The sequence below is a fragment of the Wolffia australiana genome, chromosome 13 (genome assembly GCF_029677425.1).
Source record: "Wolffia australiana isolate 7733 chromosome 13, ASM2967742v1".
Taxonomy (NCBI): domain Eukaryota; kingdom Viridiplantae; phylum Streptophyta; class Magnoliopsida; order Alismatales; family Araceae; genus Wolffia; species Wolffia australiana.
In genome coordinates, this window is record NC_135847.1 from 716,481 (window position 1) to 731,242 (window position 14,762).

The 14,762-nt window shown below is 42.0% G+C and overlaps 2 protein-coding genes across 3 annotated transcripts; one reads left to right on the forward strand and one right to left on the reverse strand.

The window, feature by feature from the left end:
- Positions 1-7,230: 7,230 nt before the first annotated feature.
- Positions 7,231-8,572, reverse strand: LOC144711471 (sphinganine C4-monooxygenase 1-like). 2 transcript variants are annotated; one of them, XM_078585486.1, is made up of 2 exons: positions 8,286-8,572; positions 7,231-7,889 (listed from the first exon to the last, which is right to left on the reverse strand). In XM_078585486.1, the coding sequence occupies exons 1-2, from the start codon at positions 8,478-8,480 to the stop codon at positions 7,344-7,346; spliced, it is 741 nt and encodes a 246-aa protein (XP_078441612.1). In that variant the 5' UTR covers positions 8,481-8,572; the 3' UTR covers positions 7,231-7,343. The 2 variants fall into 2 exon arrangements, with proteins under 2 accessions (XP_078441612.1, XP_078441611.1); XM_078585485.1 differs by having other exon boundaries at positions 8,271-8,545.
- A 3,187-nt stretch (positions 8,573-11,759) lies between these two features.
- Positions 11,760-12,761, forward strand: LOC144711380 (uncharacterized). The gene is made up of 2 exons (XM_078585369.1): positions 11,760-12,516; positions 12,624-12,761. Exons 1-2 carry the CDS (start codon positions 11,760-11,762, stop codon positions 12,650-12,652), a joined length of 786 nt encoding a protein of 261 aa, XP_078441495.1. The 3' UTR covers positions 12,653-12,761.
- Positions 12,762-14,762: the final 2,001 nt, after the last annotated feature.

A 14,762-nucleotide genomic window follows, 5' to 3' on the forward strand; every position in this document is an offset into this window, starting at 1 on the left:
CTTATATATTAATATATTAATAAGATAGATATAGAGATAGATATATTAAGAGAGAGAAAAAGGGTTGAGTAGTATATACTAAGAAGATATCTGAAGAAAGAGTATTGAGTAATTATCTAACTATAATATACTAAGTAAGAGTTTAGATAAGTATAGCGAGAAATTAATGAGTAAAGAGGTGGTAATAGTAGTTAAGACGTATTTATATACCCTCAAGATAGACTATATTATAGAATACTACTTGTATAGGTAAGATATTTGGTATAGGATTAATATAGGTAGTTTAGATGTTTTTACATGATTTATATTTTTTATATATTTTTTATATAGTCGATTTAATGAATAAGGGGTGATTTAGTTGAACAATTTGAAGGTGTTCGACCAAATTCCCTAGAGAGGGTCGAAACCAGATGGAAGTATAGTCTAATTACTTATAATATGTTTATAATATAGGTTTTATAGCAGAAAATTGGGGATAAGGGGGTATTTCACGGGCGTTCGACAGAATGCCTGATAGAAGTCGATTAGGTGTTTTATATAATTTTTTTGTATGATTTTATAATAGGATATCAACGTAAGAACGGAAGTTCTGTTGAATGCCTGTGAGGTGTTTGACAGAATACCCGTGACAAGTCTGGGTACGATAAGTGTGTATGTTTTTAATTTTTTTAAGGTTGGTAGATAGTAACTTATGTAAATGGAGAAGTATTTATCGAATTCACGGGATGTTGGATTAAATGTTCAAATGAAGTTGCGGTGACAAATTTTGATCGAAATGGATTAGATTAAGGATTAAACTAACTTGAGAAAAAAATTAAACTAAAACTCTTGAAATTCAACAAAGATGAGCTCAGATTACCCAATTCTGCCCTGAATCGAAGAATGCGGATGCGGGCGCTGATCATCGTCGCATAGCCTTGGTATGTGTTTTCCCTTGCTGGCACAGAATCAATCGCTCCTAACACTTCCTTGAAGCCTCCTAGAGTCTTCCACAGCCACCGGCATTATCACGATGACGCTGTCTTGCTTTAAAGCTCTGAAGGGACCTCCGCCTGTCCTATCAGGACAATGGTCAAAAGATCATGAATTAACGCCTTCGGACAGACCTTCCAGGCCGTTCGATAGAGGGGGACGGCCCTGGAGGTCCTCCCAGGCCGTTGGATCGCCAAATGGTCCCCCCCTTGACGATCGAAAATGGCCTCTGGCCAGCGGCGTCAATGGCCAAGGGCGAGGTTGGATGGAAATGCCCTTAGTCGTCCGATCCCCTTCATCAAGGTCCAACGGCTGCGATTAAATATCAGCCGTGGACCCGGATTAATATGATGCACCCACCTCATCCACATCAATGCACCATCATCATGTCCAATCAGTTAACTTGTCAGCTTTCATGTCTTTTGATTCGTCTGTCGAGGGGTCCCGCATCTACATCATCCTTGCCGCCCAATAGGGAAGCCTGAAAAAGATATAAAAATATATTAAAGAAGACGAGATAGGCCTGAAATGATACGGGCTTCGAGCTGGGTTGGGTTGAAGCCTGGTCTATTTTTACTTTTGTTTTCTTAGCATCAAGGCCCATCGGGCCGCGATCGTTTCATTAGCCGGTGCCCGACCAGCACGATTAAATAAAGATGAGGCAATTCTTATCCTGTATTGGAAATTTCTAAGAAATGTGGCACTACATAAAGCCAACAATTATTTATTATCGAGTTAAAAATGCCATACCTCCTCTTTGAGTGCTCAATCTCCTCTCTGAGCCTCTTTGGGCCCATGTGTTCTCTTTGTGGGCCGGCTTGGCTTGTTGGGCGCCGCCCCCTGCCGGCTGTGGGCTGGCTTAAGCACCATGTGTGTTCGCCTGCTTGTGGCTGGCTTGGGCGCTGGTGCGCCTGGTCGGCTCCTTAGCCGGGCCACCAATCAGTTTTTTTATTTTTATCATTATTATTATTATATATATATATATTTCTCTTTTTTCTTCTTCATTTCATTCCGTCTCTTTCTTTCTGTCTATTTCTTTCTCCAACTTCGTCTTCTTCCATGCGATAGCATACATACTAAATATAACATTAGAAATTAAAAATGTCTTAAATATATTTTTACTAAGAAATACTTGAGGTTGTAGAACCTGCATAAAAATGCATTATTTCATTACTTGCTCTATGTAATGCATGAAATGCAAAATTCTTATAAAATTGGAGAAAATACACATGAAATGATCCCAAAATGACTTTAAAATGTGTATGATTACATGACACATTTTGGGTCTATCACTCAGTTCATGGATAGTTGTGAATTTCTCAAGCTGTATGAGCAGTGACTATCAAACAGAGAGCAGTTGTGATGTATGATAAGTTTGAAAGGAAATAAGGGGGCTCTGGAATGGATTTTGGGGATGAACTTGGTGGAAATCATCTGAATGGCAAAACTCTGAGTTTGTATAATAAATAGATATGGATTTCAAAACTCTGCACTAGGCCTCACTAATCAAACATAAGTGTAAGGTAACCCTCTTTTTGTATCTTGATTGCCTTTGTTGTTCCCCCTTTCCCCGAAGGAAATTAATTAGAACAAGATGACCATATAGGCCAACACTCATCCACTAGGTGAATGATAATGGTGTTGTGTTCTAAACCTGGATTGAATCAAAACTGAAATGATTCAATCAACAGATGACTAGAAATCATAAGTAGAACTTGACAATCAAGTCACATGTCCATGGATCAGATATGAGATTTCTCCATTTCTCAATTCAGACATGTTGAGTTATTCTCAATCCAGACAGGTTGAAACTCATCCATCTTGATTAGCCTCGTAATTGATCCACCCACATCATTAGATTGTTCCGATCGCATCAGGACCGGAGAAAAGCCAAGGGAAGAATGAAGGAAAAACTTTTGCACCTACAAAATTAGTGTCTTCCGATACTTATGATTAGTTAGATTTTTTCATGAAACCCCTAAACTTTATGTATATCTTCTGATGTCCAAAAGATCATTTACATGTAACCTTCGAGGTCCAAAAGATAATTGATTTGAAAGGCTAATCAAGATATATTACAAGATCTATGCCCAGGACAAGAGGGCTCCCTTCTCGACAGCGCACCCTCCCTCAGGTTTAGCAGGCCTGGTCCTGCTGCACCAGTCTCTTCCGAGCCCAGACTGGTAATCACCAGATCTTGAACTACTCAAAGAGTGCTGCACCCCGAGCTCCCCTTCTATTATTTAAAGGGGTTCTCCATCCTCTTGAGTTAATGCATACGCATAATATTTATTGTATCATAGAAAAAATATCGTCTCTCATAGTTCGAAGAAACGACACCCACTTGCGGGGTTTAGTAGGTGAGAAGAGAATTAATCGCGTCTAAAAGAGCTCCAAATTTCCGTCACCCAAACTACCTATTCATTGGTTTGCCTATATTTGAGCCACTTATTGGACAGAAAATTCCTATTTTTCACCCAAGGATGAAACACGTGGAGATTGACATTATTTAGTGCGAGAACAAGTTGCTGCCAAGAATCCTAAAATGGATGTCGGCAATTGGCTGAAGTTTTAACGAAGCCACTCTCCAGGTAATGGCTTATCAAGGTCAGGAGCAAGCTCAAGATTGCCCTCGCCGCCGATGAGCTTGAAGGGATACCAAGGAGTTTATTGAGAAGGATGAGCCACGTCGGCATCCTCCTGGACCAATCGGGATTGATTGAACTTTAGAGTAGTAAAAATCTGATGCGTACGCTACTCATTAGATTGATTTAGGGATGGGTTCGGAGCGAATTGAAACGATTTAATTTTGATCAAATAATTCGGTCGATCAAAATGATATTCCATCCGAACAGTTCGAATCTTTCGATCGAACAAGGTCTTTGATCGAGTTCGATCTAGATTTTCGATTGATTCGACTTGAAAAATCGAAATCGATCGTATTTTATTCGAAGTGTTCGAAAAAATCGAACAGTTAGAGAAAAAAACCTCTCGTGTTACCTCGCTCTGTTCTCTCGTTCGTTCTCTCCTTCTGCCGTTATCTCTTTCTCTCGCTTGCTTCCTCTCTTTCTCGCTCTCTTTCTCTTGCGTTCTCTCCCTCCCCCTAGCTCTCTCTCTCTCTTGTTCTCTATCTCTCCCTCCTGCTCTCTCTCTCTTGTTCTCTCTCTCTCTCCCTCGTGCTCTTTCTCTCTCTTGTTCTCTCTCCCTCGTGCTCTCTCTCTCATTCTTGGTCTCTCTCTCTCCCTCGCGCTCTCTCTCTCATTCTTGGTCTCTCTCTCTCCCTCGCGCTCTCTCTCTCATTCTTGGTCTCTCTCTCTCCCTCGTGCTGTTTCTCTCATTCTTGGTCTCTCTCTCTCCCTCGTGCTCTTTCTCTCATTCTTTGTCTCTCTCTCTCCCTCGTGCTCTCTCCTCTTGTTCTCACTCTCTCCCTCTTGTTCTCTCTCTCCTTCGTGCTCTCCTCTCTCTTGTTCTCTCTCTCTCCGTCGTGCGCTCTCTCTCTCTTGTTCTCTCTACGTCGTGCTATCTCTCTCTCTCTTGTTCTCTCTCTCTCCGTCGTGTTCTCTCTATTGTTTGTTCTCGCTCTCTCTCCCTCGTGCTCTCTCTGTCTCCCCCTCGTGCTCTGTCTCTCCCTCTTGTTCTCTCTCTCTCACTCGTGCTCTTTCTCTCTTGTTCTCTTTCTCTTCGTCGTGCTCTCTCTCTCGTTCTCTCCCTTTCTCTCTCTCTCTTCTGCTCTCTATCTCTCTCGCTCTCTCTATTTTTCTCTCTATCTCGCTTGTTCTCTCTGTCTTTGTCGTGCCATCTGTCTCTCGTTTATTTCCCTTTCTTGCTCTCGCTTGTTCTCTCTGTTTCTGTCGTTCTCTCTCTCTCTCTCTCTCTCTCTCTCTCTCTCTCTCTCTCTCTCTCTCTCTCTCTCTCTCTCTCTCTCTCTCTCTCTCTCTCTCTCTCTCTCTCTCTCTCTCTCTCTCTCTCTCTCTCTCTCTCTCTCTCTCTCTCTCTCGTTCGTTCTCTCCCTTTTCTCTCTACCTCGCTTGTTCACTCTGTCTCTGTCGTGCCGTCTGTCTCTCGTTTATTTCCCTTTCTTTCTCTCGCTTGTTCACTCTGTCTCTGTCGTGCCCTCCTCTGTCTCTCGTTTATTTCCCCTTCTTTCTCTCGCTTGTTCTCTCTGTCTCTCTCGTGCCCTCTATCTCTTGTTTTTCTCCCTTTCTCTCTCTCGCATGTTCTCTCTCTCTCTCTCATCTGCTCTCTCTCTCTCTAGTTCTCTCCCTTTTTCTCTCTATCTCGCTTGTTCACTCTCTCTCTCTGGTGCCCTCTGTCTATCGTTTATCTCCTTTCCTCTCTCTCGCTTGTTCTCTCTCTCTAGTACTCTCGTTTCTCCCTTTCTATCTCTCTCACTCGCCAGTTCTCTATTACTCCAGTGCTCTCGTTCTCTTCCTTTAACTCTCTCTAGGGCTCTCACTCGTTCTCTCCCTTTCTCTCTCTCTCCCCCTCTGGCTCTCTCTCTCTCGTTCTCTCTTTCTCTCTCTCTCCCCTCTGGCTCTCTCTCTCGTTCTCTCCCTTTTTCTCTCTCCCCCTCTGGTTCTCTCTCTCGTTCTCTTCCTTTCTCTCTCTCCCCCTCTGGCTCTCTCTCGTTCTCTTCCTTTCTCTCTCTCCCCCTCTGGCTCTCTCTCTCTCTCTCCCTTTCTCTCTCTCCCCCTCTCGCTCTCTCTCTCTCTCTCTCTCTCTCTCTCTCTCTCTCTCTCTCTCTCTCTCTCTCTCTCTCTCTCTCTCTCTCCCCCTCTGGCTCTCTCTCTCGTTCTCTCCCTTTCTCTCTCTCTCCCCCTCTGGCTCTCTCTCTCCTTCTCTCTTTCTCTCTCTCGCCCTCTGGCTCTCTCTCGTTCTCTCTTTCTCTCTTTCTCTCTCTCCCGTGCTCTCTTTCTCTCCCTCTGGCTCTCTCTCTCGTTCTTTCTCTTTTTTTTTCACTCTCGCTTGTTCTCTCTATCCCTCGGGCTCTCTCTCTCTCTCGTTCTCTCTCTTTTTTTCTCTTTCTCTTGTTCTCTCTCTCCCTCTGGATCTCCCTCTCATTCTCTCTCACTCGCCTGTTCTCTGTCTCTGTCTCTCTATCCCTCTCGTGCTCTCTCTCGCTTGTTGTCTCTTTCTGTCGTGCGCTCTCTTTCTCCCTCTGGCTCTCTCTCGTTCTCTCTCTTTCTCTCTCTCTTGTTTTGTCTCTCTCGTTCTCTCTTTCTTGCTTGTTTTTTTCTCTGTCCCTCTGACTCTCTCGTGCTACCTCTCGCTTTTTCTCTCTCTGTCGTACTCTCTCTTTCTCCCTCTGGCTCTCTCTCCTTCTCTCTCTCTCTCACGCTTGTTCTCTCTCTCTGTCGTGCTCTCTCTTTGTTCCTCTGGCTCTCTCTCGTTCTCTCCCTTTCTCTCTCTCTCTCTCGCTTGTTTTCTCCCTCTCGTTCTCTCATTCTTGCTTGTTTCTTCTCTGTCCCTCTGACTCTCTCTCTCTCACACACTCTTTCTCTCTCTCTTACTCTCTTTCTCTCTCTCACCAGTTCTATCTCTCCCTGTGGCTCTCTTTCTTTCTCGTTTTCTCGCTCTCGCTTGGTCTCTCTTTCTCCTGCTCACATTTTCTCTCTTTAACTCTCTCGTTTGTTTTCTCGCCTTCTCTCTCGTGTGCGTTCTTTCATGTTCTCTCCCTTCTCTCTCTCTCTCAGGTGCTCTCTCCCTCTCTGGCTCTCCTCTCTGTCTCTTTTCCTCTTCTGGTTGTCTCTATCCCTCTGGTTCTCTTCTCTCTCGCGTCCTGTCTCTCTCTTCTGGTTCTCTTTCTCTCGTTCTCTCTCGCTCTCTATCTCTTCTTCTCTCTCCTTCTCTCTGGCGTGCTCTCTCTCTCTCTGGTTTCTCTCTCATTTTATTTGTATATATTTATTTTGTTTATTTGTTATTAATTCGAACAATTCGATCCGAACTTTGGGCCGGATCCAAAAATATGATCGGAACTCGATACCAAGATGCTGTACAAGTCGAATCTAGCTCGGGTCTGATCGAAGTTAGGATTCGATCGTTCGAGTGCTCGACCCGACCGAACATTCGACGACTGGTTGGTTCAATAGAGAATTCAATACAGGGTAGGACTCAACATTTATAGGATGAGAGTAGAGGGCTAGGATTCAACATAGAGGACCATTATAATTCCTAGGATTATAAGGGCCGTTGTAACATGATATTATATATCATTATAAATATAAACCAATGGAAATGATCACTGTTGCGGAACTATCATGACGAGAACAACAATTCAAACACGGTTATCGGTAATACAGAATGGAAACAAACGCGAGATTATTTTCAGAGAAGAAAAACAGTAATGGAAGTTAACCAGTTCACTTGGCTCGCTAGTCCTCCTTGAGCGTGCGAATATGGTATCCTCCTTCCTTCCTCTCCTCCACGGTATACGGCAGGTACGTTCCAAGAAGCACGTCCCAAGTGGGCAGAAAATAAGTCGAGTAGTTGTACTTGAAGCCCTGCACTTGGTGGTGAACGCAGTGGAATGCGACGTTGTTGCGGAAGAAGCGGTGGAAAGGATTAGTCCGAGGGAACCACCGCGAGCAGTGGTCGTCCACCGACTTGATGGCGAGCAGGCTGAAGAACACGGCTGACGTCGCGGCGGACATTCCCGAGAGCTCGACGCTTACAACGCTACCGACAAGCTGAGAGACGAAGGCGTCTACTAAGTGCACGTACTGGGCCCCGTATGAGTAGGGCACTTGCAGATGGTGGTGGATACGATGAAAGTTTCTGAACATGAACTGACTCTCGTGCATCAGCCTGTGGGAGAAGTACTCCCAAGCGTCTATCACCAGCATCGCTACTGCCAGCTGCCTCCCAATTCGAAGATAACTCCCTTCTCCCAGCGCTTCTGATCTTCCTCTCCTCATAACCTGCGCCGGAGTAGGACACCGATAAATAAGGTTTGCAGCCGGAGGAAAAACTAAACGAGACGGAATACAATCGGAAATACTAGCGCTATGCACATCCAAACTACGAGAACGAGGGATGTGGAAGATGTTGTCAACGTTGCACTTCTGCCGGCTTCTTCGTCACTCGTAAATTAGGGCCGCTGACTGGGTTGAAGATCTTTCAGCTGGTGTTTTAGCAGAAAACAGACCCTTTCATGGGTCACTCTCCCGTTTTTTATTCGTTATGTAAAGTCAAAACTTTAAACGGGTGACTGAACGGGTGGGCCGTCTAGTTCATTCCGTTCCAAAACCTGAGCAGGAGGGGAGAAGAAAGAAAGAAAGCTGTAGATAAAAGAGAAAGACCGAGAAGTAGCCGACGCTTAGGAATATCTGAAAGGCATGATTCTTTAGCACGCCGAGCACGACTTGTTTAGCGGGAACGGCGTTCTGTCCTTGTTCTTCCTCTTCAGAGAAGAGCCGATACTCGTCCTTGGAGCAAACCAGCTTGTCGTAAATGGCGGAAGTGAGCCAGTAGACGACGACCGGCAACAACGAGGGCAGCAAGTGCTCCATTTCTATCCTTGTATCACAATGTTATATACCTCTTTGGGCTCTGAAATTCACTTGTTGGGCATGGAATGATGGCTTTATATAGCCACAGACAGAGGTTTCTCCTCTCTTAATGCACAAGCCTTGCATTATTAGCTCGCTTGGGAACCACTCAACAACGAATGGCGTCCCCGCGTTAACGACCAATAGGATATGATAAATATCCCTGTCTCTGTCTCTATCTCTGTCTCTCTCTCTGTGTCTGTCTCTGTCTCTGTGTGCGCGTCTCCCTTTCTATCAATCTATCTCTCTCCCTCTGTCTCTCTCCCCCCTCTCTATCTCTCCCTCTCCATCCATCTATCTATCTATCTATCTATCTCGATCGGTCTCTCTCTCCCTCTGTCTCTCTCCCCCCTCTCTATCTCTCCCTCTCCATCCATCTATCTATCTATCGCTCTCTCTCGCTTGCTCTCTCTCCCTCTGTATCTCTCCCCCCCTCTCTATCTCTATCTATCTATCTATCTATCGCTCTCTCTCTCCCTCTGTCTCTCTCCCCCCTCTATATCTCTATCTATCTATCTATCTCGCTCTCTCTCTCTCTCCGTCTGTCTCTCTCCCCCCTCTCTATCTCTCTCTCCCTCTCCATCTATCTATCAATCTATCTCTCTCGCTCGCTCGCTCTCTCTCTCCCTCTTCATCTATCCATCTATCTATCTATCTCTATCTCTCTACCTCTCCATCTATCTATCTATCTATCTATATATATATCTCTTTCTCCATCTCAATATATAGGTCTCTCTCGCTGTCTATCTAACTCTCTCTCCTTGTCAATACATATATATTTATTTTTATATCTCCTTTTCTCTATCTATCTCTCTCCCTCTCAATTTATGTATATTTATTTATATATCTCCCTCTCTCTATCTATCTATCTATCTCTCTCCCTCTCTATATCTCTCTATCTATATATCTATCTATCAATCTGCCTCTCCCTCTCACTCTCTCACTCTCTCTCTCTCTCTATGGATAATATCTACTCTCTCTCTTTATTGTTGTTCAAGAGTTTCAATTTTTGGGTCAAAGGAGTTGGTGTAAGCTTAGAGAGGGTTCATTGCATTAAAGTGGTTCTCATAAAAATAATCATCAAGCAGCGCACACGGATAAGCCTTTAATGATATAAACACGTCGGGCAAATGGGAGTATTTATAATTTACGTGCTCTTATCTTGTTTGATAAACGACATGTGACGAATAGAAACATATTCGAGACAGATGGCCAATCGACGAACATCCTTGCCGGCCATGTTATATTGATGTTGGCGTGACACACGCCGCGGAGTGCGCAACAGTCAGGCAATGCATCAAAATTTACTTGATTAATGAAAAACTTTAAACATTCTTCTGTCAATACATGGCCTTTTATCTCATACATGTCAGAACGACGCCCAAGATGACTGCCACACGTGTTCGGCCATAACAAGAGACAAAACAGAGCTATCTAAATAGTCAGAAGCCCCAACATGATGCGTAGGCCAAATTGGCTCTTATTTACAGTAGATTCAATCGGTGGTTGCCTAATCTGTGGACTGTCACAATCTGTGTGTGAATATATTTATAGTTGGACACATTTAACATTAGATATTTCATTGCTCGTTTTTTGGTTCCGGTAAAAAGAGAATAAAATACAAACAAAATAAGACAACGTCCAAAATATTACCAGTATTGCTTGTAATCATATACAACGCATGTATACACTTTTTTGAAAGAAAATTTTGAAATACTTCAGTAAATAACCGTTGATAATTTTGCACAGTAATCCCAGTGAGAAGTTTGATCTCTCTGTTCTAAAGTTTTTTTTTTTTGAAAATTCTCTGTTCTAAAGTTTTACTTTACCAATAGCTTTCGGTGTTGGAATTCCTCCATTAAAGTGGGCTACAACCGTTGTTTTCTTAACAATTGCAACCTTTGGTATACCGGCAGTTGCAAGCCCTTGATGGAGGGGCTTGCAACTGCCACCCTTTCGAATCCCATTGGGATTCTTTTTAAGGAGTTTTCGGGTCCCCTTGGTCCACCATCGAGAGGAGTCCCCAAGGTGCCATCGTCCTCGAGGAAGAAGCTCCTCGGTGAAGGATCAAGAAGGACCCTCCACCCTCAAGAAAAAGTCAAAGGAGACTCAAATGGAAGGTACATTTTTTGTTTTTGATCTATCAAGTGGTATCAGAGCATGATAGGTCGACGAAAATCGATCACTCTGAGTGATGATCTTCATCGTTTTGGATCTCCATAATCCGTTTCCGCATTGAGTTTTTGCAGCTTTCGTTTCGTTTTTTTTTGGGGAAGACAAATGCTATTATGGTTTATAATATATTACCTATTTTCGTAAAATGATGGTGGCTGGGTTGGTTAAGGTGTTTGAGGGAATGGTGGGTTGGGGGAGGTCGTCGGTTCAAGGCCCCCCCTCCTGCATTCATTTTTCTTCTTTTTTAAAAGGAACTGAAAATATAGCCCATTAAGAAAGGTCCATCGGAATTGGGCTTCATGAAAGGGCATAAGGTCATCTTCAAAACCATCCCAAAACAGTTTTTTTTTTTTCTTTTCTTTGGAAATATATATGACATTTTTTTTAATGCTCATATTGGCCTTATAATAGTGGCCCACTAGAGTTTATATCGGCATAGAAAAGGTTGAATGCAACATTGAAATATTTCCAAAATAATATTTTCTTTAAATTCTTTTATGTTAAAATGACATCCTTGTTATTTTTTAAAGTCTTTTCTTTTTTTTAATTCATGCAAATATATCCTAACCCAAAGGAGAGGAAATATTTGGCAGAATTTATTGCACACTAGGTCACTAAAATTTGAAATGGATCTAGAATTTTCGCATGCAATGTGATGGCTATATCTACCTTAGTTATTTCTTAAAATACTAAGATAAAGAAATGATTTTGTTCATGCAAGCACTTATTGGCCCAAAGGAAAATGAGTGCTTGGCCGAATGTAAGCCATGTTCATGATAGAAAATTTAACGATCATTATGTGTAAATGATCAGGATAAGTCATCCCAAAGGAGATCTTACCAATGATTATTTATGATTGTTTGAATTTAACTATCTTACGAAGTGGATCGCTCGCAAGTTGATTATCATTCAAAGATGAAATTGATGTTGCATTTGATCGCTTGTGCCAAATTTCACTATTTGGTGTTGACGTAAATTTTGATTACGTTCTTATGTGAGTTTATTTATTCTTTGTATTTAGGCTCAAAATCTTCTGATATTTGCACGAATTTAAATTCCATTCCTATGTTAAATGGTGCAAACTTTAAGAAATGGAAGGAATTCTTATCATTGTACTTGGGTGCTTCGGATCTTGATTATGCCCTCCGGAACACACAACCATCGGCCATAAAGGAATCTTCTTCTCCTAAAGAAAAGAAGGCCCATGAAACATGGGAAAGGTCCAATAGGATGTGCTTAATGGTAATCAAGTGCACCATTCCTGAATCCCTAAGGGACACCTTAGCGGAAGAGGCAACAGATGCCAAAATTCTCATTCAAGAAATTGAGAAACAGTATCATAAAGAAGATAGAGCTGAGATTAGTACTCTCATGAATCGCCTTACGAATATGAAGTATACAGGAAAAGGCAATATACGAGAGTACATTATGGAAATGTCTCACATACGTTCCAAATTAAAGGGATTAAACTTGGAACTTCCGGAGGAATCCATTGTTTACATGGCTTTAAACTCTCTCCCACATCAATTCAGTCAATTCAAGGTGATCTATAATTGTCAAAAGGATCCATGGTCCTTGAATGAGCTCATCTCGCATTGTGTGCAAGAGGAAGAGAGACTGAAGTCAGAACAATGTGAAAGTGCTCATCTTACAGTTGCTTCTTCTGACAAATCTAAGGATAAGGGAAAAAGGAAGGGCAAACAAATTGCTGGAGTTCCACCTAAAAAGAAGCTGCATAAGGAGATGCGTTGCTTCTTCTGCAAGAAAGGTGGACACATGAAGAAAGACTGTGCCAAGCGCATAGAATGGTTCAAGAAGAAAGGTATTTTTCTTTCTTATGTTTGTTCGGAAGTTAACTTAGCTTCTGTACCAAGGTACACTTGGTGGATAGATTCTGGAGCCACTACTCATGTGAGTGTATCCTTGCAGGGCTGCCTCAGCCGTCGCAAACCGAATAACGGTGAAAAGTTCATCTATCAAGGTGACGGGAAAGCGAAGGAGGTTGAAGCCGTTGGAGTCTTTAAAGTCATTTTTAAAACTGGTTATCATTTGCTTTTAAATCAGACCTTTGTTGTGCCATCTTTTGGACGTAACTTAATATCCGTTTCAGTATTGGACAAATCTGGTTACAATTGTTCATTTGGGGATGGAAAATTTGGTCTTTATAAGGATTCTGTACTTCTAGGTACAGGAAATTTAGGAGCTTATGATAATTTGTATTTGGTTGACACTAAAGTCTCTTCGGAATATTCCTTTCAATTAAGTACGGTTGGTACAAAGCGAAAGTTGGGTGATGAGATTTCATCATTTTTGTGGCACAAAAGGTTAGGCCACATTTCTCAAAAGAGAATTGAAAAGCTTGTGTCAGATGGAATTCTTAATTACATAGATTTTAAGGATTTTGGCACCTGTGTCAAATGCATTAAGGGAAAACGGACAAATATTAGAAAATATGGTTCATATTGAGCTTCAGACATCTTGGAATTGATTCATACTAATACTTGTGGTCCATTTCCTATACCCTCTTGGAATGGCCAACAGTATTTTATCACTTTCATTGATGATTATTCTCGATATGGTTACTTGTATCTCATTCATGAGAAACTCAAGCCATTGACATGTTCAAAAACTTTAAGGTTGAAGTTGAAAATCAACTCAACAAAAGGATTAAGGCCATTAGATCTGACCGTGGTGGAGAATATTACGGCAGAAATGATGGATCGGGAGAACAACGTCTAGGACCTTTCGCTAAATATTTGGAAGAGTGTGGGATAGTCCCTCAATACACGATGCCAGGATCTCCTAGCATGAATGGTGTTGTCGAGAGACGAAATCGTACACTCAAGGATACGGTAAGAAGCATGATGAGCCAGACTTCTTTACCTGAACCATTATGGGTTGAAGCGCTAAAGTCAGCAGTTTATTTGACTAATAGAGTACCAACAAAGGCAACAAAAAAAAAACCCCTTATGAGCTTTGGACGGGCAAAAGACCTAGTCTAAGACATTTATGTGTTTGGGTCGTCCTGCTGAGGCAAGACCTTATAAGCCTAATGAAAGGAAACTTGATTCTAGGACATTAAGCTGCCATTTCGTTGGATACTCCGAACGATCCAGGGGATACAAATTTTATGATCCTACAACTCGAACTATTTTTGAGACGGGGAATGCTATATTCTTTGAGGATGATGAGTTTGTGGGGGGAGATAAGATTAGAAGTATCGTCTTTGAAGAGGATTGTTTAACAATGCCTCCTATTGTTCACAACAATGCTCAAGATAAAGAAAAAACACTTGACATTGGTGAAACAATAATTCAAGTACAAGATGATAATCAAGAATCCTCCAACCCTGAAATTCAAACTCAACAACCTCAAGAATCAATACCATTAAGGAGATCCACTAGAGAGAAAAAGAGAGCTATTCCGGATGACTACTTTGTGTATCTTCAAGAGCATGAAGTAGACATGAGCATCGAGGAAGATGACCCAATCAACTTCCGTCAAGCCATGGAAAGCTCAGATTCTCAAAAGTGGATCGATGACATGAAGGAAGAGATCAAATCCATGCATGATAATGGCGTTTGGGAACTTGTTCCACTACCTGATGGTGCAAAATCCATAGATTGTAAATGGATATTCAAGACCAAGAGGGATTCAAGAGGTAACAAGGAGAGACATAAAGCACGTCTCGTAGCCAAAGGATTTACTCAAAGGGAAGGTATTGATTACAAAGAGACTTTTGCTCCAGTTTCTTTAAAAGACTCTTTTAGAATAATAATGGCACTAGTTGCACATTACAATCTTGAGCTTCATCAAATGGATGTAAAGACCGCCTTTCTCAATGGAGACATTGAGGAGACGATATACATGAAGCAACCAGAGTATTTTGAGTCCAAAGATTCAAATAATTTGGTTTGCAAATTAAGGAAATCCATTTATGGACTCAAGCAAGCTTCTCGTCAATGATATCACAAATTCCATAAGGTTATCATTTCATATGGTTTTGAGATGAATAAAGTTGATAATTGTGTATATCATAAGTTCAGTGGGAGTAGGTACATATTTTTA

Excerpts from the sequence above, each read along its gene's own strand:
- LOC144711380 (XM_078585369.1), top strand. The coding sequence starts at position 11,760 with ATGTTAAATGGTGCAAACTTTAAGAAATGGAAGGAATTCTTATCATTG. Across the intron at positions 12,517-12,623 it reads AGAATGGTTCAAGAAGAAAG|GGCTGCCTCAGCCGTCGCAA; the intron begins GTATTTTTCTTT and ends GTATCCTTGCAG.
- LOC144711471 (XM_078585485.1), bottom strand. The coding sequence starts at position 8,480 with ATGGAGCACTTGCTGCCCTCGTTGTTGCCGGTCGTCGTCTACTGGCTC. Across the intron at positions 7,890-8,270 it reads TAAGCGTCGGCTACTTCTCG|GTTATGAGGAGAGGAAGATC; the intron begins GTCTTTCTCTTT and ends ACTCCGGCGCAG.